Raw genomic sequence first — 21,418 nt, 5'->3', positions numbered from 1 at the left:
TGGAACCTTGACGACCTGAGCGACGGGGTTCGGAGAGCTTCAGTAGGAAATGTCTGACCGGGACCCGTGCTCGTTGTTCGTGACGGAGTCGGCATGGCCTACATGGGGCGCCCCTTCGCTTCCTTACCTATCATTTGGTGTCTATCCTTACCTATGATTTGGGTTCTTCTAGGTCTAGCCTAGGGAAGCGGGGAGCCACCCGCGTGCGGTGGCGCTTCGGTTCCTATGCCCGTCGTGTGGTAGTGGTTGATCGTGCAGTGGTGGTGGGCCCTGGCCTGGCCACGTCCCTTCTGATCAGGAGCCGTTCCGTCGGGCAGAGCACGTCTCATCAGCCAGGGCACATCTTATCTGCATTAAATGGAAAAGAGAGATATTCTCGCCCCATCGTTTTGGCTTCCCCGATCGACGTGTCCTTCCCTAACCGCTGTTCCCTTTTTCTTAAGTAGGAGAAGGGAGAGGGTTTTCGTTCTATTCTTTTGCCTGCTCTTCCTCTGCTGCCGCCTTCTCTCTTCCTTTTTTGCCGTGAGCGTTCCTGAGAGCCGCGGAGGTTTCTAGGGAAGAAAGGGGAGAGAGCGAGGAAGGAGAGAGGAACTCAACCGATCCTTTTGCGATCCGGAGTGAAGATGTCGGACTAGAGGTCGTCCACCATGAGGACATCAGTGCTGGAGGCTTTCGTCACGAAGGGGTTTTTGCCGCCGTGGGAGGTGGCGCACTGGAGGGTCCCCGGGAGGGTGGAGTTCCCGCAACCTCGTCCTGACGAGGTGGTTTCTTTCCTTACCTTTCATGAGCGCGGATTAGGATACCCCGCGCACTGGTTCCTGCGTAGGCTCCTCAACGAGTGGGGTCTGGAGCTGTAGCACCTTAATTCGATGAGGGTGCTGCATAATGCTGGTTTCGTCACCGTCTGTAAGGCTTTCCTCGGGATGGAGCTACACATGGATCTCTTCTAGCTTTTCTTCTCCGAGAGAGCTATGACGGCGGGGAATTCGGCCAAGACCGCACCGGCGAGAGGGTTCGCCCTGCAGAAGAAGCTGAGCGTGGGAGGTGTGTATCCCATGTACTCCCCATATGACTCCAACCAAGGATGGCATGGGGAGTGGTTTTACATCTGGAATCCGATGGAGGCGCCGTTTCTGGCGTTCACCGGTGGGAGGCTAGTGAAGCAGAAAAGTTGGTCATGGGGTTGCGCCCGCACGGAGAGGCACAAGGTGGAGGTCATCGAAGAGGAGCTACGGAAGCTTGTAAGGCTCAGCCTTGATGGGGTGCGGGTGTTCCACACCCTCTTCCGCCACCGGGTTGCGCCGTTGGCAGAGCGGTCACGACCGATGTGGATGTACGGCGGCCGGTCGGACCCGGACCGTGCGTCGCCGGAGGACCTTTCAGACAACGAGGTCTAGAGTCGCCTTAGCTGGGTGCTGCAGCTGAGGCCTAGGGATACGGTTGTGGGGAAACCCATACCGTTTAATGCCTTGGTCGTGTCTAACCAGGTATGATCCTTTATTTTGTTCGTGTTTCTTCCCCTGCTTTTATTGTTTCTTGATTCTAGGTCATCCGTTCCATAGGGGTTTGAAAGGTACAAGTCCTGGCTGCACCTTCCTAAGGGACCGAAGGGCAGGGCCCGGTAGGTCACCCAGAAGGAGGCGGTAGATGCCCGGAAGAAGAAGAGATTCAGGGAGGTTCAGCGGAAGGAAGAGAAGAAGAAGGAGGTCGCCCGATGCGTGAGGGCCAGGGAACGTAGGAGCGACGCTGAGTCGAAACTCGCATCGGATGATCCTACGAACTTGGATGACATGGTCTTCTCCGATGAGGAGGAGAGTCAAGGGGTGGCTGTGACCTCGGTGGAGCGTCGCGACCCTACGGCGACGTTCGCTGGTGAGGAGCAGGTGGCCGCGTGGCGTGTGGAGGTTCCTACGTCGAGGAAGCACGCAGCAAGTGCGGATGTCGTCGGCGAACGGGCGGTGAAGCGGACGCAGTCACCGCTCCCCTCGGTGGCGTCACCAGTTCTGTCGTCGCCTGTGGCGGACGTGGCTGAGCGAGCCGGGCGGTCTGAGTAGCGGACTAGCACTTGTGCGCCGATGGGACCGGTGCCAATGCCTGCCTTGTAGCCAGAGGAGGCCCTGCCTACCGTGGGTGCGGTCGAGCTGTCCGGGCGGTCTGAGGAGCAGACTGGTGCCCGAGCAACGTGCGACTTGCGGTCAGAGGACGCTCCGTCCGCTGCTCTGGTTGGGGAGTCCTGAGCCGGACATCGTAGTGACCCGAAGGCTTGGCAGGAGCCGGTTGGGACGACTCCGCCCCCATCTAAAGCGAGGGGGCGTGGGTCACAGTCTGGGAGCGGCCCTCGTCCCGTAGCTCCGTTGTCGTCGGGGCTTGCCTTCAGGGTCATGCCGCTCACCTCCCGGTATGTTTCCCTTTGTTGCTCTTCGATCCTTTGCCGGTCGAGTCTTTTTGGAGTGTGACTTACTCGCACTTTCTGTTAGCGGCCGAGGGATGCCGGTGTTGAGCGTCGCTTTGACCCTCGTGTAGGAGACTTGGAGGCCTACACTGCAGCGTTCCCTCCCGAGGGTGGTGCCCCCCGAGGCGGCTGCTGATAAGGCGGTAGCGTCGGCGTCGGTGTTGGCGGCGATCCCGGTGTCGATGGCGGGGGTTGCATCAGAGGTAACTCTCACGGCCCCTCCTCCACCGGTCGTGGTGGAAGAGATGAGGGAGGGCGAGCTCCCTATCTCGCTGGGTGGAGGACCGCACGGCTTATCCTTGCCATCGGAGCCAAAGGCATCGTAGGGAAGGGCGGCTGGGATGGAGTTGGGACACCTGGCGGCGTTCCACATGGATGAGGTGGTGGAGATCCCATCTAATGATGAGGCAGACATTGCAGCAGAGCCACCGGTGTCGCCGCAGGAGCTAGCGATGTCGCCACGGGAGCTGGCAGTGTCGCTGTGGGAGCTGGCGGTGGTCCACTTGGAGGCAGGGCCCTCTGGCGGTTTGCCGGAGGGTGACATAGAGTGGCCCTGCCCCGAGGACCCATCGAAGGCGTGGTTCATCATTCGGGATTCCCGGGAGCGTCAGCTCTTTGACATTTTTGGGGGCAAGGGCATGTCATCGTGTTTGAGTTCACCAAGCTGTTCGCGAAGCTTGAAAGCGCCCGAAAGCAGGCTCAGTTCGCTCGGCAGTTGGTTGAGGGTGACCTGCAGCTCGCCGTGGAGGTGAGTTTCTGGTACTCGTCCTTGCCCCTTGAATCTTTCATTGGTTCTTTTTAGCATGCTTATTTTTCGTAGGATATAAGGAAGATGTCATCCCGCAAGTCGTACTTGCTCCAGGCGGAACATGCCCGGATGGCTGAGCTCGAGCATCGGGCAGAGTACGCTCGCCGCGAGTCCCAGGACCGGGCGGCCGAAGCGGCCGCAGCGCGGGAGGAGGGGCAGCGTGCAGCGAAGCAGGCGACTGCCGCCGAGCAAGGGCTCGAGGCGATGAAAGCCTGCTAGGCGAAGACTGAGGTGGAGTTGCGGGCATCCCTGGTGAGCACCAAGGTGTCGCTTCAAGAGGCCTTGGCAGTCCTTGAGCCAGAGCGAAGTGCTCTGGCGTCGGAGCGGGCCGCCCTGGAGTCGGCGTGGATGGCCCTGGAGGCGGAGCGGAGGGCCCGATCGGAGGTGCACCAGGAGGTGCTCGTGCTCCGAGGCCGAGTGATGGAGGCGGAGGAGGCGAACACCTGGCTGTGCGCGCAGGCGACTCGATAGGCGGAGGAATTCTCCGCCCTTGAGAACTCTCACGCTGGTACGTCCCCTTTCTTTTTTCATTGCATTGGTTTCTTTCTTCAGCCTATTCTCGAGCTTGTCGCCCCTCCTTCAGAGCTGGATGGAAAGGTGAAGGCACTGGAGCAGGACCTAAAGACAACCAAGGCGACCCTCAGTCGAAATGCGGAGGAGCTAGCCAAGTCTCAGGAAGAGCGACGTGCTCTTGAGGGGGACCTTGACCAGATCCGCAACGTTGCCCAGCTCGTCGTCTTGGAAGTCTTCAGGTCGGTGCTAAGCACTAGCACGCCTGCTGTCCAGCTGGTGGAGGTTCCAGACGCAGTCAAGGACCTTGTCAGGAGTGGGCTATTTTATGGGGCGTCGGGGGTGCTGACCTCGGTGGCGACGTACCACCCGAATCTAGACTTTGCCACTATCTACGGCGGGTATGCTGAAGGCCTGAGCATGGAGCACATCCAGTCAATCGGGGAGAGCTTGCTGCCGCATGCGCGGTTGGTGTCGGAGCAAGTCTCCGCTGAGTGGGTGATGGATGTTCGTCGTGAAGACATGGCCCGAAGCATGCATGGGGAGGATGCCTCCGAGCCTACAGATAGCACAGAGCCTGGGGGGGACGTTGCCTCGGCCCTTAATCGAGCCGAACGTCGTGCTGCTAGGGAGTGAGCAGCCTACGCCTTCGTTGGGCGCGCCGTCAACAGATGCCGCTGGGCCGGTTTCATAGCTTGCAGAATATAAGTAGTTAGTAAACGTAAAAAGTTTAAATTCGTGGGGAAGCCCCAGTGTAAAACGCTTGTGTGTGTTTTAATGACTGCAATCGGTTTTTGTTTTTGTGATGGAGTTGCTCCGTTCGGGGAAGCTTGTTCCCTTTCGTTCCTTAGTTTTCCTTTAGCATAATTTTGTTTTTTATTTCTTTCTTTCTCGTACCTGCCCGTTTGTTCTGTAGGCTGCAACTTTGTGAGCCCAAGGCGTGGCCCACGAGGCTCGACCGGTCGTAACCGTAGGAAAAGGCGGGGTGCGATCAGTCGGAATGTTTTAAAGCAAAGTTACGTAAGGTAAATCAAAGGAACGAACTGCCCTTTTGTTCGGGTAGGAAGGAGTTTCTTCATATGAAAGTAAAAGAGTACTTAAAGTAAAAACAAAATAGAGGGTAGTAGAGCCCCCGAGCGCCCTGAGGCGAAAAGTGTTCGGGTCGGGGCGCTCTTATAGGAGTGTTCGTTAAGTAAACAAAGGTAAGACTGAAACTTAGGAAAAGAAAGAACGACATAGCTATTCCAAGGTGCTCGGAGAGAGCGTCGTTGTTGTTGTCCTTCAGTTGGTAGGCGTCCGGTCGGATCACTTCATCCTTCAGTCGTCTAGATCCTTGCCCGCTGCGCCCCCTTCTTCGGTTGCTGCTTCCTCGCCTTTTTTCCTTTGGCCTGCCAGCTTACCTCAGCAGGCGCTTAAGGAGCTGAAAGTCCTTGTAGAGGTGTTTGATGGGGTAGTCGTGGTTGGTGCACGGGCTCTCCATGAGATCGTGGAAGTGGCCCGAAGGGTCTTGCTGGAGCTGTGTGCCCGCATGATCGGTCGCGGCGACCAACACAGAGTTGGTCGGTCGACGGCGATCCTTTCTGTTCTTTTTTCCCCTCTACATGGAGGGGCCCTCGTCTTGATCCTGGCCCTTGGCCTTACCTTTATCACGGCCTCCGTTGAAGTGCAGTGGGAACGACGCTTGCTGGAGGTGTTGGACAAAGGTCCATGGGCCCAGGCTGTCAGGGCTGGGACTCTGGTCGACGCTACGCGTATCTCGGTTCAGCCCGAGCCACGCGTGGATAGGTGGTTGGCACAGAGCGGTTGTCAAGTCGAGGTGAGGTGCCATTGCGGCTTCTTGTGCCGCACTCTGTGGTTGTTGCGGTGATAGGGTGTAGTGCCCCATCTGCTGCGTCCCTGTTCCCCAGATGGGGAGCGAGGTTGCGAGTCAGCGTCGTGATATGGAGCACTCCGCTTGTTGAACGACGGCAGTCTCCAGCAGTGCTCGGAGGTTCTGGTGGATCGCCTGTTCGCGAGGGTCGTTCAGCTCGGATAGGTCGCGCAGGAGCATTGCCTCGGCGGCAATGTTCTGACTGGCCCGAGCGAACTGTGAGGGATCGGTCCCCCTAACCGGGATGTTGCGCTGGGGCTGACGGGCGTGACCCCGAGCGCCGTTCACCGGTCTATGCGCACATGGCGCAGTGTGGTGCGCTGAGCGTGTTGGTGCAGTCGGTGGCCGATGCAGCCACTATCATCGCATATCCTCCCCGTGCTCACATGTGAGCTCGGGGGTCTCCGCATGAGGACCCAGAGGGGCGTGGGTCCAGAAGGACTTCGTTACCCCTAGCGGCTGTTCCAGAGCGTCCGCCACAGCGTACCTCCGGGACGAACGGTGGCTAGGCGCCACGTCGCCGATGTTGGAGCCATCACTCCTGACGTCGTCATCCATGATGTCGAGGAAACTGGTGGGAGCATAGCTCGCCATCCCCATGAACTCAGACGTGAGAGGGTGCGGCACCAGCAACTTTTGGAGTCCCCGGGCGTATGCGTCCGCGGAAGACGCGAGACCATAGGGGAACCGGTCGTACGGCGGTTGCGTTGGGGACAACGAGGTTCCGCTGGGTATTTGGCGGAGGATAGAACGTAGTAAGTGAATAACAGTATGTATATTACTCATAGTAGGGTTTAAGCAGAGAGTTTGCTTGAAATGAAGCGCAGATGCCGCGCCGTTGAAGTCGCACGTCTCGGAGTCGATGGAGGACGTCTCTCCGATAGGTGCTGGGTCACGAGTCTCCTCACGGAGGTGGAGTACGCCGAGCCGGTCGGCGACGATATCCAGGCTTCCGAAGAGGAAGGCCTGGGATGGCTCGAAAACGGGTGGAACCCGCATCCCGGCGGGCGAGAGTGCGGGGAACTCCAACGAGCCGAAGCGAATCGTATCGCCCAAGCCCGCCACGGTGGGGGTGGCAGAAGTATGGGCCATCCGATGACCAAAAAAGTGTTGAACGTACAGCATCCTCCCCACGGACAGCGCCAACTGTCGGTGCATAAAGTGTCCAACTAGTGAATATTTATAGTTTTGATGTACATTGTGATCGGAGGTGGCCTAGCACTCAATGACACATGATTTATACTAGTTCAGGCAACGTGCCCTACGTACAGTCAGGGTCGGTCGATGACTTTATTCCTGAGCCTAGGTGCTCGAAGTTTGCAGTGGGGTTACAAACGAGAGGGAGAAAGATGGGGTGTACAAGAGGTCCGGTCGGCTCCAACCGGAAGGGCCGAGAGTGACAAGAACTTCGCTATGAGCTAAGTGTTCAATCTATTGGACTGATGAATCTAAAGGAACTAAGCTAGGATCGATCGGTCTGTTTTGTTGTAGGAAGCGCACCCCCTTTTATAGATGAAGGGGATGGCTTTACAAGTGACAGGGTGAGGGCACGTATGCTGCCGAGCCTTGTTGCCCACGCCTTACCGAGCCTTGTTGACCACATCGGTGGGTACAAGATAGTGGTAGGCGCCTACAACACTGTTGCTGTCGCTATAGAATGTCAGATGCACATGGGAGGTCGTGCTGCCTTTTTCACGGATGGTGGACGTCGGTACCTGCAAACATTGTTTAATGCCTAGAGCCATGTGAGGAGTCTCGCTATGTTCACTCGGTACGGTAAATCCTGGTGCCCATACCGCTATCGATGTCCAGAGACACGTGGGGGGGGGGCTTACCGTATGGAAGTTTTAGCGGCCCCTACAATACTGTAGAGGGAGATGTCGCCGCCTACAATACTGTTTGTGTCAGGATGGCTGCAGAGTACTGTTCCGTGCAGGGTATGGTGCTTGGTACAGTGGTTTTGACTTGTGAGCCTTGCCTTGTCTTTCTCCGCACGTCCTCTGGTTCCTACCGAATGGGCGTCCCCAAACGGATGGCTCCAGTCGGCCCTGAGTGTGCCGGTCGGAGAAGAGCGGTGAGTAGGGTTCCTACAAGCCCCGGTCGGAGGGACGCGAGGTCGGAGTCAGAAGTAGGGCTCAGGGCAGGCCTTCTGGTCGGAGAGGCCGTCCGGAGGCGGCTGAAGCCCGAATCAAGCGCTCCGGTCGAATAGGTGGGCCGAAGTAGCTGACAAGCGGGCATTGCTCTTCTTGGGCCTGGCCTTCCGGTCGGTTGCTGGACCGCCCCTTTGCCCTGTTGTTTTTAGACTCTTGGGCCGAGCTTTGACGTAGAAGCCGATCTCCGAGGGACCCCGGGTTTATGAACTTGACACATGTGAACTTGTCACTGCTGGAAGAATTGCAATGGTAGGATCAAGAGTAGGACCAGTCACACGGTTCCTTGTTGTTTTAGTGATTCTGGCTATTCTTGCGAGCGTCACTCAAGTCAGAGTAGATGGGCTGTCTTGTCTAGCTTTCTTGTCCTTGCTTCAAATTGCTTGGCTGCTGCTTCAGTTGCTGTACTTCCTTGGTCTGGGTTTGTCAGTTATAGGTTGCATTATCATGTCGACTGCGACTGTGCACAATTTGCGCCCAGAATTACTTGTTGCGCGTTGAATTTTGTACTTGTTCTTGTAGTCTTGCTTGACAGCTAACTGGGTACAAAATCACGAATAGGGAGTACATAGTATAGGGTATAGAACTTGTTTCATTTCAGCACGGGTGCGCCATCATTGAACTTTTCTCTTGCAACCACATCGCAAAGTGCGTGTGCTAACTGATTGGTGGAGTGAGTGCACATTTAAATCTTCAGTTGTTCTCTTGTCGATGGATATGCCTATTGACAGTTGATCTTACCTTTTCATGACAATGTAAGAGTGTGAAGTAATGTCATTATCTAAAGATTCCTGTCCTTCTATGAATATAATATGCAGTAGTAACATCAGTCTCATTGTCTATATATTTCAGTTACTACTGTATGTCCTTACCTTCTTGATGTTTTAGGTTGAGGGAGGCCTTGGAGGTGTATATGATGCTGTCACCAGAAAGCCAATAGATGACATTTTGCTTTTAACGGAGATGAGGCATTTTATAGTGAATCTAGTTAGATTGTGCAAGCAAACATATGACTTGTGCCTGTCATTTGACCTAGCTAGGTTGTATGTGTGTTTTTCCTTTTGTAATAATGACCTGTCATGGATCCAGACGATAGAACTTGATGTATTGCTAAATGTTGGCTTAAATGAAGACTTGAGAGATACCTTTATCAGATAATGTGCTTGATGAGTGTTGTGGGCAGCTAAGTTTATTAGGTTTAAAATCTGGTTAATATGAAATTAATAATATTATACATAGTTGTGATAGTTCATAGCAACTGATTATTGGTTGCTAAAAAATTTGATATCCTCAAACCATTGGTTGCTAAAACATATAACAGATCATCGGTCTCTATAAATATTTGCATCCAACGATCGGTCGCTATAAACCCTGTCGGTCACTATAGATTTATAGCGACGCCACTTACAGCGACTTATATATCGGTCGCTATAAAGTTATAGCGACCGATGATCGGTCACTGTAACGACTTATAGCTACCGATTTGAAGTCATTACAGAATGACTGTGGTATAGTGAATTGAGCATACCTAAACTATTGTACATAGAGCCAACCCGTTAAATATTGTGTGATTAAATTAGTTCACAAGTGACTCGTGAGCGAATATTACAGGATTTTACGGTATTGTTCTTTTAATGGTAGGTGACATTTCTATCGACGCGAGGTGCGTGTGGTAGTCGTCGGTTGGGTTCGTTCTTCACTTGGCCCTCGTTTAGTTTGCCCGAATCGGTGGTGGCAAATTTGCTGTAGCACACTGTAGCGCACTGTAGTATTCCGTTTGTATTTGGTAATAATTGTCCAATCGTTGACTAATTAGGCTCAAAACGTTCGTCTCGCAAAGTACAACCAAACTGTGCAATTAGTTTTTGATTTCGTCAACATTTAGTACTCTATACATGTACCGTAAGTTTGATATGACGGGGAATCTTCTTTTTACATAGTGTCAAAGTTTGGATTTTGGTGGAACTAAACACCCGGTTATTCATACTTGCTGACAATGTGTTGCAATCCCTTGCAGTTCCTCGCATATCGCGTGGCCAAGAAAGATTTCTAGCCGTCCTTCCTCGACAATTTTACATTTCATACAAAGTAGTCAACCGATACTACTACCGCCTATCTTCAAATCATTGGAGCGTGAGGACGCCCCTGTGGAAACATGGAGTAGCTAGCGCGCCCATACCGCGCAATGAAGCTGCCTTTCCGCTTGACATGCATGTAGTGATCTCTGTGCATGCACGTTCCATACAGTAGCGGTAGGGTCCCTTCTTCGCATAGCCCTGTAGCTTGGCTGTCCACGGTTCCTAGACCACCCCGCCCATCGCACGCATGTGCGACCTTGCCGTGCCGTGTGCCTGCATGATTGCAATGCAGCTCAACCCTGAAGTCCCTGCCCATCGCGCTAGTATCGCACGGCGCCGGGGCGGACGTGCGGTGCGTACTCGCGCCCGGGCGGCACCGCGGCAGCTTGCTTGCATCCGGCGAGGCGAGGCAGACGCGAGCACACAGCGTCGCCCATAGAGGAGACGGGGACACCTGATCGATGGCGTCCGGATAAGACTCCGGCCGCAGGCAGCAATGCATGCTTTCCTCGAAGCTCGCGACGGCTTTGGCGCGATGGAACGCGAACGCCGGGGTGGCCTGCCTGCTGCCCTGCCTGCAAGCAGCAAGCGATCCATGCACGACGCACTGATGCGCGCTGGGCCGCTGGCCGCCCTTTTCGCTTTCTCTCTCCGTGATCTCGGCCTGCGGCTCGGGCTCACGAAGCAAAAGATCACGTCGCAGGCCGCGCAGGTCGCTAGCGTCCATGGAGATGTATCCCATGCATGCAGTGGCAGGCGTAAGACACGCATGTGTCCGTGCGAGCCTTTGCCCAGCGGTGGCAGGCGGAACAGGAGGAGCCTGACACGGCCCCTGGCCGGCCTGTGGGCTGTGGCTCCCTTCCTCCTCCGCCATGGCTCCGTCAATCGGTCCGTCCACCACTCATCCATCGCCTCTGCTGCACTCTGGACTTCTGGTGCTGTGCGGGGCAAGAAAACAAAGGCGAGGCGCATCTGGTCAGCTGGCCGTGAATGACCACTGTGATATCGATCGGTGCGCGCAACAGCGGGGCGCTGCAGAAGATCAGCAGTGCCTCCATGCATGCTTTGCCTTTGCTCGGCCTCGGCGTCTCTCGCTCGCCCGTGAGCGGTTTCCGATGCACTACACGCCGTGACGGCAAGCAAAAATACAGCAATGATATGATGGTGGCAACACCTGGCTGCAGGCTCGTGGTCCGGATATTTCTACCGCAGCAGCACCTGAAGAGTGAAGACAGCCAGGACCGCGGGTGCGTGCACATACGGATGCCGCCACCCTGTACATACGACGCAACCCTCAATAGTTGTACTGAGATGTGGAGTGTGAACTTTTTCATGCATTTCCTCAACTTTAGACGGCTTTTACAACTAGCAAAATGATCTACGCAAATAGCACGGGACCCATTTTCATTACAACCATTAAATTCTTCTGCTTGAAAGAAAAAAAATACTTTATTTGACTATAGCTGGCCTCTATACATTTTCTTTAACTATATCCATTTGCATGGACTCAACATAACTATCATCGAGACTAATCTTTTTTGTCTTAAAAGTCTTTCATCCTTCTTTCTTTACACGGTTAGATACAGACTCTTTGATTTAATTTAATCTGTTAAATCATTATAAAATCTAATATTGTATTTTTTATTATAATCTCCTAATTTATAAATCTTGTGTATGAATATAGGACTTTTTTTACACGGTTACACTCTAGTGTATTAATCTAAAAATATATATATTAATAAAACTACCTCGAGTTTATTAGATGATGGAGAGAGAGAGAAGACTACAACGTGGTTTCACAGATTTGCGCCCTATTGACTTGAACTACTTATCATTTATCGTACAGTGATTTTTCTCTCACGACCAAACAGCGTCGGTCGCTTATCAGCCGTAGCGAGTGTACATTGTGCCAAAACCAAGGCACCGTTTGGATGCCGAATTTTTTGGCGAAATGCTACGGTAGCATTTTCATTGTTATTTGACAAATAGTGTCCAATCATAGTCTAATTAGGCTTAAAAGATTCGTCTCGTGGATTTCGTCTAAACTGTGTAATTAGTTTTATTTTTTATTTATATTTAATGCTTCATGCATGCGTCCAAAGATTCGTTGTGACGGAAAATTTTGAAAAATTTGGCGTTTTGGGGTGCACCTAAACAGGGCCCAAAGAGCTCGAGTTTCACCTCGGCATCTGAACTTTCACCTCGCTCACCTCTCGCTCCCCACGTGACAGCAGCGGCAGCCAGCGAAAACGTGCGAGTCTAGTAGTACGTACTGTTGCGGCAGCACAACTTTACTTTTACCTGTGCATGTGCTCACACGAAAGATTGCACAGTGCCCTAAAGCGACACTGCCGGGCGGGCCCCGCGCCAAAGGCTCACTGTGCGCCCGGTATTCCCACTTTCACCTGTTTATCACGCAGGTGCTATACTAGCTATCCAGTCTAGTCTACACCTGGCCCGGCCCGGTATTCCCTACAGTAGCAACGAAAGCATAACCCCCGGCCCGGCCCGGAGGAGTGGTTCCTTCAGTCAGTCAGTACCGTGGTCCTGCACTCCCATCACCCTCTGGCCTGTGGCCTCTGCATCATACGGAACGGACGGACGGGTGGATCAGTGGATGTGAAGTTAAGCCTCGTTTAGTTCGCGAAATTTGGATTTTGGGACTACTGTAGCACCTTCGTTTTTATTTGGCAAATAGTGTCCAAACATTGACTAATTAGGCTTAAAACGTTCGTCTCGCAATTTCCCACCAAACTGTGCAATTAGTTTTTCTTTTCGTCTACATTTAATGCTCCATACACGGACCGCAAACATTCGATGTGACAGGTACTGTAGCAACTTTTTGGATTTTGGGTGGAACTAAACAAGGCCTTAATGAGCAAGAGGAACATCCACGTCATCATATATTCCCAGGCCTAGCATAGCCCTGCCCTGCCGCACTGGCACAGCAGCGCATGCGCATCACGCCCTCGTCACTCCAAACCCTGCGCCATTACGCAGCGGCGCCCTAATCACGCCGGATATTCCTATCCCTGAGCGACGCGTCGCAGCTGACGTCGTCGTCTACACGGTCTATGGCTGCGGTGGATCGCCTGGAACGGCAGAGAGATCCAGAGCCCCCGTATCCCGGGACCGGTTGGCAGGGCCCCGCCGGTCGGCGTCTCGCCCTTGTAGTTGTAGAGTAGGGCGGGGGACGCGGAGGGAGGGCGACTGGACCGCGGGCCAGGAGGCAGTGCTATGTTCGGTCTTGTCCCAGGCGGGGCCCAGGAGGGGTTGATTGCTTGTTCGCGGGCCCAATTATGAGTGACCCGTGGGCCCTCTGCCCAATGGGCGTGTTTGGTTTGGTTGGGAGGGCAGGCAGCGCATTGAAGCGCGCGTATGAGTTGCTGCTTCCCTCTCCTACCCCTGCTACAGTGCCCGCTCCTGCTACTGATGGCAGCTCGCGTCAAGGGAGGGGGGAAGGCAAGGCAAGAACAAGAGAAAAGCTGGCTAGGCACCGCCGCAGCAGGCAGGCTGGCTGGCTGGGGAAAGCGCACCCCGTCTGTACTACGACTCGCACGCAAGCAGCCAAAGGGAACAGTTTGGTTGATCCGCGTTGGGTTTGGTGAAAACTGATAGCCCTGCAAAGCCAAAGCATTCTACTATTTTTTAGAATTACTGTCCTGTTTAGTGGTACTCCTCCGCAGCGATGTGTGGCGCACGGGCGCATTGATTTTGAGCATTGAGGAGCACGCAGCAGAAGCGGTCGTGCAGCGGCAGTGGCTGGGGCTGGGAATGGATGGCACTGTGGAGGCCAGTTCGTTCTACTAGTACTACATACGGAGGCCTGGTTTAGTTCCACCCCAAAATCCAAAAAGTTGCTACAGTACCTGTCACATCGAATGTTTGCGGCCGTGCATGGAGCATTAAATGTAGACGAAAAGAAAAACTAATTGCACAGTTTGGTGGGAAATTGCGAGACGAACGTTTTAAGCCTAATTAGTCAATGTTTGGACACTATTTGCCAAATAAAAACGAAGGTGCTACAGTAGTCCCAAAATCCAAATTTCGCGAACTAAACAAGGCCGGAGTATTACATTACATTTATTAAGCGACTTAATGGCGCTGCACATGGAATGTCTTCTACTCCTGCTCCCCGGAGTGGTCAAACCGAGTACCATCCCCAGGCCCCAGCCAGGCACCGCACTACCCTCCGCCTCCTCGAACCAGGCCGGCCCGCGGTAAATCCGTCTCCGGCCCGCAGGCCGCGCCAAGAGACGGACGGATTAACCAGCCGTAGGCGGGGAGGACGGAGAGGGGCACGTACACGTACTGGCGCTAGCACTGGCACTGGCACGGGCGCCCACTTCCTGCTTCCTGGACGCGACGCCAAGAGGCGGGCGGGCGCTGTCTATTTTTACCCGTCCCGCTCCACCCCCTGCTGCCGTCGCGCTCGCATCTCACGCCCTTCACCTGGTCCTGGTTTGGTCTCTCTGCCCTTTCTCCTTTCGCTTTCACGGCGGCCTCCTCACCATCGCCCTACCCCTCCAGCGGGCACAGGCCGCAGCTAGCTAGCCTCTTCTTTTTCACCTCCGCCCGCGGCCTCTTCAGGGTCGAGTTCAGAGTTCAGTTCCCCGGTCTCGGCTTTGCCGAAAGAAAGGCACCCAGAACCCAACGACAGCGGCAGCAGCCAGCAGTCGAGTCCGGGAGGGACGGGCCGGGGCAAAGCAGGGACGAGAGGATGAAAAGGGGGGCGGAATAAAAAGGCGGGGGAGGAGGCGAGAAGGCTACAGCGGCGGCAGGCCAGGGCAGGGCAGAGGCAGCAGCAGAGCGCAGGCAGGACCGCCGCTCGGAAAGTGCGGAGCCGTTTCCCCTCTAGTAGCAGCTCTACTGCCTTCGTCCACTCAGCCCACGTCCACGCCTCCTCGCGCTCTCTCCAGGGACCAGGTGCTCCCGATCGCGTAGCTGCTAGCGCGCGCGACCCCCGAGGCGGGGGAAGAGGAGTAGGAGGCCGCGCGCGCTCGCCATGTCGTCCGCCGCGGGCGGGTACGGCGCCGGTGGTGCCGGGAGCGGCGCCGAGCCCCACTGCCACGGCCACGGCGACTTCATGCTGCACCACCATGCACAGCACGTCGCCGCGCAGCAGCTCTACCACGTGCCGCAGCACAGCCGCCGCGAGAAGCTGCGGTTCCCCGCGGACGACTCGCCGCCACACGCCTCCGCTTCCGCCCCGCAGCAGCACGCCGGGGTGGCCTGGCCGCCACCGGCGTTCTACTCCTACGCGTCCTCCACGTCGTCCTACTCCCCGCACAGCCCCACGCTGGCGCAGGCGCAGCTCGTCGTGGCGCACGGCCTCGCCCCGCCGCTGTCGTCGCAGATCCCGACGCAGAACTTCGCGCTCTCGCTCTCGTCCTCGTCCTCGAACCCGCCGCCCGCGCCCCCACAGCCGAGGAGGGCGCACGCCGCGCCCTCGTCGCCCTTCGGGCCCTTCACTGGCTACGCGGCCGTGCTGGGGCGCTCCCGTTTCCTCGTCCCTGCGGAGAAGCTGCTCGAGGAGATCTGCGACGTCGGGGGCGCCGCCTCGCACGTGGACCGCAGCACCTCCGACGAGGGCCTGCTCGACGCTGATCCGATGGAAGCCATCGATCACGACATGAACGGCGCCGACCGCGCCGCCTCGGATGCTGGGCCAATCTCCGGCGCCGAGCAGCAGTGGAAGAAGACTAGGCTCATCTCCATGATGGAAGAGGTGAGCTCTCTCTGGCTACCTTGCTTGCTTGTGTTGGCTGGCTCCTTGCAGGTTTCTCGTGCTATCTATCCTCCATGGTGTGTCCATCTTTTCTTCTCTTGTTTCGGAATTGCAATTATCGCTCGCTCTGGGTGGAGAAGAATCTTGCTTATACAGGTCACATCGCCACTGCAGTTGTGGCCAAGCTTTTGTTCACTGTAGTTGCATGTGCTTTTTTGATGATGATTTCCTCTGCTGTTGATACTCGCGGTACATCTTTTCCAAGTTTTTTTTCTCTCTATACTCTGTGACCGCTACTACGTGGTTGTGAGTTTTTACAGTTCGTACTGTTCATCGAACAGTTGTGTTCGTTCTATAAATATGATTATTTTGATCGTCTGTCTAGCTGTAGGAATTGCCTCCGTGGTATACTGGTATTCTACATGAAATTATAGGAGTAAAAAGAGGTTGACTGCTTTGAACTCTCTTTCTAATGTCACGAGACGAAAAAAACTGGCGTCACCTCTTATGTCCTGTGATGATTCGTCGTGGCTTGGCTCGTCGTAGCCCCTGCGACCGCAAGCAGGGCAGCAAGCTTCCACGTACAAGTGTGTCTAGCTTCCATTTTTGGAACCCTGAATAGGCGATTGGTTTTTTGCAGAGTTCTTCAATGGCATCTCGCTTCCATAATTGGGAAGCAGGCCTGCTTTGTTGATGTCATGTCTTCATGCAAACAAAAGCGCCCTGCTCCCTTTTCCTAGCATAGAGTTTCTTCTTTGCTTAAAAGCTGTCTAATGTAGATGATTCAACCTCTCGACTAAGTTGTGATTCCAATAATTAAGAATACCTTTTTTTTCTAGGTTTGCAAGAGGTATCGGCTGTACTACCAGCAGGTTCAGACGGTGATCAACTCGTTCGAGGCCGTCGCCGGGTTCAGCAACGCAGCCCCGTTCGCGGCGATGGCGCTGAGAGCCATGGCGAAGCACTTCAAGTGCCTGAAGAGCATGATACTGAGCCAGCTGCGCAACACCACCAAGGCTGCTGCCGGCAAGGAGGGCCTCAGCAAGGACATCGTCATGTTCGGGCTTGCTGGCGGCAGCGCAGCCGCCCTCCAGAGAGCTAGCAGCGTAGCTGCCTTCGGCCACGGCCAGCCGCACCACATCTGGCGGCCACAGAGAGGGCTGCCGGAGCGCGCAGTGTCTGTCCTCCGCGCTTGGCTCTTCGAACACTTCTTGCACCCGTAAGTCGCCTTGCCGGTTTTAACTGTTCGTTCAATGCAAATGCCATTCGGACATGATTACATACTGTACCCTGCACTTGTTTCAAGACGATCATGGCTAAAAGGACGATTAGTTTTGCAATTGCTCGCCAATTACTAGTTTTATTGATGGTTGGGATTAGAGCTCAATATCTATTTTAAATGGCTGATGGGGTATTGGAGAACTGTCAAACTTGACCGTTCATGATGAGTTGCTGTTTGTTGAACATGGTGCCATGATGCATTCTAAAACGATGATATGTGATTTGATACATGCATGGAGAGTATGGGGTTAGATGTTTTGCTGACACCACAGCAAGCATTCCTGTTTGTCCGAATCATTGTGTTGAACTTGCGTGATAGAATGCATGGCTTCCAAATCATTACGATGGAGTTTGTAGCATGATGGACCGTCAGACTGTATACCTATGCGTGAGCTGCATTTTTAGCTGTACGCAACATAAATATGCTGGACTGACCAATTTAGTGGATCTAAAGGCCGCTGCTGCAATCTTTGTTAGATAGTACTCATGACTTCGAAGCATCCTAAGGCGTCTTGTTCTTTAGTTTGGTAACCGACCCTATTTCTGATGGGTATGGTAGCACAATCATCCATTACTTGAAAGTGAGGGTTACTTGCAACCAAATTAATAGAGTACCAACCTATGTTAAACACTATGATTTATTAGTTTGATCTGCAGATAAAGTCTAGTTTTCATAGTACAATCGTTTCACATGATGTGTGATCTAAAAGTTGAAATTATGTATCAACCGTTACATCAAATTGATTGGTACAACCTCTAGACGTTGAATTGCTGATAATTTGTCACTTTAGAGCCAGTATCTGGAGTTCAGTCAGTTGTTTAATTATTGCTACCAGTCTTTCCTGGCCTATGGTCGAAAAAGTTTTCCCATCCACCGTTAGTCAATTTTGTCCTTTGTTTAGATCCCATATCAATCAGTGCTACCTTTTGTCAGCTTCGACATATCACATTGCTCAATCCTGGAAGTAATGTAGCAATGAGAAGCACTTGACCACAAAGATTGTCTTTGATGTAATGATCTAATCTTCGGGTGGTTTCATTTTAGTTTCTTGTACATTGTCAAATTGCGTGTTGTTTTTGTACACCTTTGTTGACTACTGATTACTAATTTACCTTTTAAAGAGCTCCAATAATACTGTATCAGTCACACTTTGATTGTTCAATTATCCAGATATCCAACTGATGGAGACAAGCAAATGCTTGCTAAACAGACGGGTTTAACACGGAACCAGGTAAATAGCCATGTTTTATTTTGGTATAGACAAGGTGCTCATGTTTTATTTGTTACAGTGATTGTTGTGTGCTAGTTTCAACTAGGTTTGGTGGATCTCTTGTATTTTGTCTTTGAAACTTTCTAATGACCTATGTAACACTCGTCCAGGTATCGAACTGGTTTATTAATGCAAGGGTTCGTCTTTGGAAGCCAATGGTGGAAGAAATCCACAACCTCGAGATGAGGCAGGTGCACAAACACCCTGTTCTCGACAAAGGCCAGCACGCGTTGCATCACCAAACCCAGCATTCGTCCGAGAGCAGTGGAAAGCCCTCTGATCCTTCCGACTCTCAGCTCGGCCAAAGCAGCAGCATCACTAGGAACCACAACATCCCTGCGTCCCAGGGCTTTGCAGATGAGCTCTCCGAGATGTCCCACTCTATTCAGCAGGGACAGGTAACCTTTGCATACAATGGGCTGTCGACGCCACACCACAGCCTCGCTTCATCACAGCACCACCAGCAGGCAGGGCCAATGAGCGGCATTGGTGGTACGGGCACCGGTGGCGTCTCCCTCACCCTTGGTCTCCACCAGAATAACAGAGTCTGCATGGCCGAGCCGCTCCTGGCGTCCCTCTCTCCCAACCTTGCTCACCGTTTTGGGCTGGAGGAGGTCAGCGACCCCTACATGATGGGCTCTTTCGGAAACCAGGACCGGCATTTCGGCAAGGAGATCGGTGGCCATTTGGTTCATGATTTTGTTGGCTGAGAAGGCTGCTGCTGCCATTGTTGCTTATGGTCAGCTGAGCTGAGCTCAGCTTGCTGATGGTGCACAAGCATGTATTTGTACCGCTACTAGTATGTTAGAATGGTATATAAGTGTATCACTTGGTGGCTTTGGCTTGATCAGTTTGAATCAATTTCTTTGGAGAATGGAGAAAAAAACATTGCTGAATTGGCGAGTCCAGATGTGCTGTCAAATGCTATTTGACTTCCTAGGCTAATAGAGATCAGGTTACCTTCCCGAGTTCACACTTGTTTGGTCTGATTGGAGATTTACTCCTAAGTAAGATTATATTGTCTCCTTAAGCACAGTGAAGTCAAAGTGTTGCTAAATACATATATTCCCAAGGAAAAAACATTCTGGTAGCTCCTGTTTATTTATGATCAAAAGTGGGGATGCTGCTACTGTAGTACTATGCTGAAGCTTTTACTTGTCCCCGTAGCCGTAGAACATGACCAACTGGCCTTTGGTGTTTCAGCTTTTGATTTGGTAGCCTTTTGTGTATATTAAACTAGTAAGCACGCAGACATTTGGGTGCATCTTGTATCCTTGTATGGGGTAGCCTCCTAAAGCTTGGACAAAAGTATGATTTGCTCACTTGTTAACGTTTAGTAGCCCGGTCTGTGACGTTAACAAACTATGTTGGGTCTGTCAGCTGATGATTGGTTTGCCTCCTGATCTATGGGTTAAATTATTGCAACTAACAGCACCTCAAATGGCAAAGATCTGATGGATCCTGCTTTGTCTTGGTCTTGGACAAAGCAACCATGCTGCCTGTCATGTGTCATAGCAAGATTCCTTTTAATACCCTAAATCTCATAGAAATCTTTTACTCACCCAATCCCATAATATTTGACGTTTATGGACATGAGAATTTAGAAGTGAAAAAGTATGATGCATAGAGAGAGAGAGAGAGAGAGAGAGAGAGAGAGAGAGAGAGAGAGAGAGATTAAAATAGAGATATATTAGGAGAAGAAAAAAGATTGAATTGAGCCAAGAGAAAATGTGTATCGGGAAGTACCGTAGTCAAAATTTAAAATCCTATAAAATAATCTATTTTGAAACGAAGGGAGTAGCGATTTTATTTTCATGGAGGTTTTCTTTAGAAAGCAATCATTTTATAAAAATGCTGAAATTTATACGAATCAATTTATTTTTATAAAAAATGTATTGAACACGAGAAAACTTCTATGTTCTAACGTGACCGAATTTTGGTTCTTGGTTTTGTTAATCTGATACCCCTAGTTATGCGCAACAACCCTCGGATTTTTGAAAGAATATTATGAGTATGACACAAGCTTGCGCTGTACCAAAATGAGTTTCATAGAAAATCCTAGATGATGATGTTGGAGTACAAGCAGTGGCGAAGCTAGAGTAAATCTAAGGGGGGTGCGACTGTCATGTAGATGCGTAGATTTGAGTCATCACTATGGTGAAAACTTAAACATATCCACTGATATTCAAAATTTCTATGGGTGCATCCGCATCCACGACACTACGTGTAGCTTCGCCTCTGAGTACAAGTGTTGCTCTCTCACAACCATATTAGATCCTTTGGAACCCATTGATTCTTGTCGTGCATAACAATTTAAATCCTTTGGAACCCATTGTTTCTTGTCATGTATAACAATTGGAAAAAGTTCACATTACCTTCCTCAACTTTTGTGAAAGTCTGCTTTCCCTCTTTAAAACCAGGTAAACCACATCCCTGAACTTTTTAAACCGTTCGTTTTACCTCCCTGACCGGTTATAAGTGGTTTTCAAAGGCGGTTTTGCCTTTTTTTTATTTATTTCGGCTGAATCTTTGAAAAATCATAGTAAATCACAAAAAATCATAAAATAGAAAATCCAATTTTTTGGACTCCACATGAGTAGATCTACACAGAGAATATGCTTGCGGGTGAAAACCTTTCCATGTTGGGCTAGCGTCGTCGGTGCCTTTGGTGTCGTTTCTTTGTTGAAGGCTTCGCTAGGCTTCTCTAGCTCTACCGTTCCGTGGTAGAACCGCCTAAAATAACTCACTTCCGGAGGTGCTCGTCTTCCATTAGACACTAAACACCCCAAGAGTGAGCTAATTTAAACAGTTCTGTCGAGCACACTCCATGGGAGAACCCGAAAATCCACATTTTCAATAGGATCATAAATGGGAGAATAAAGCTTACAACATTTTAGCCATTTCTTACATCACTTTTCATGCAACATCAGAGTATAATATTTATTGTTTATAACAGTGGAATATAACCATGTTATCAGAGTTTCAGCGGAAATAAAATCATTTAATGACAAGTTAAACGCTAACATGATGATCCGTTATATACATCATAACAGGTTATAAGTTTTTCCATAGTAAAATATTTTGGGTGGAAGTTTCAAATAAACTCTATGTCCGCAATGTTAAGGAAATCTTCACTGAGCCCACTAGGAGGTTTCCACACACAAGTGTCAGCTCAACATGTTCCTATCACCTACAATAGGGTAGAACAAACCCTGAGTACTCAATTGTACTCCGCAAGGCTTGCCCGTTAGGAGGAAAGAAAAGACTTCA

General features: G+C 52.0%; 1 protein-coding gene across 1 annotated transcript; it reads left to right on the top strand.

The window, feature by feature from the left end:
• The first annotated feature begins 14,292 nt into the window (after positions 1–14,292).
• LOC136456836 (BEL1-like homeodomain protein 9) lies at positions 14,293–19,253 on the top strand. Its single transcript, XM_066456825.1, has 4 exons — positions 14,293–15,596; positions 16,436–16,815; positions 18,049–18,109; positions 18,259–19,253. Exons 1-4 carry the CDS (start codon positions 14,874–14,876, stop codon positions 18,856–18,858), a joined length of 1,764 nt encoding a protein of 587 aa, XP_066312922.1. The 5' UTR covers positions 14,293–14,873; the 3' UTR covers positions 18,859–19,253.
• Positions 19,254–21,418: the final 2,165 nt, after the last annotated feature.

The sequence above is a fragment of the Miscanthus floridulus genome, chromosome 6, assembly GCF_019320115.1.
Source record: "Miscanthus floridulus cultivar M001 chromosome 6, ASM1932011v1, whole genome shotgun sequence".
Lineage (NCBI taxonomy): Eukaryota > Viridiplantae > Streptophyta > Magnoliopsida > Poales > Poaceae > Miscanthus > Miscanthus floridulus.
The sequence above is the reverse complement of the archived record's forward strand: the minus strand, read 5'-3'. Positions and strand labels throughout refer to the sequence as shown.

Coding starts and splice junctions, on each gene's coding strand:
- LOC136456836 (XM_066456825.1), top strand. CDS start 14,874: ATGTCGTCCGCCGCGGGCGGGTACGGCGCCGGTGGTGCCGGGAGCGGC. Junction 16,816..18,048: donor TTCGAACACTTCTTGCACCC/GTAAGTCGCCTT, acceptor TCAATTATCCAG/ATATCCAACTGATGGAGACA. Junction 18,110..18,258: donor CGGGTTTAACACGGAACCAG/GTAAATAGCCAT, acceptor ACACTCGTCCAG/GTATCGAACTGGTTTATTAA.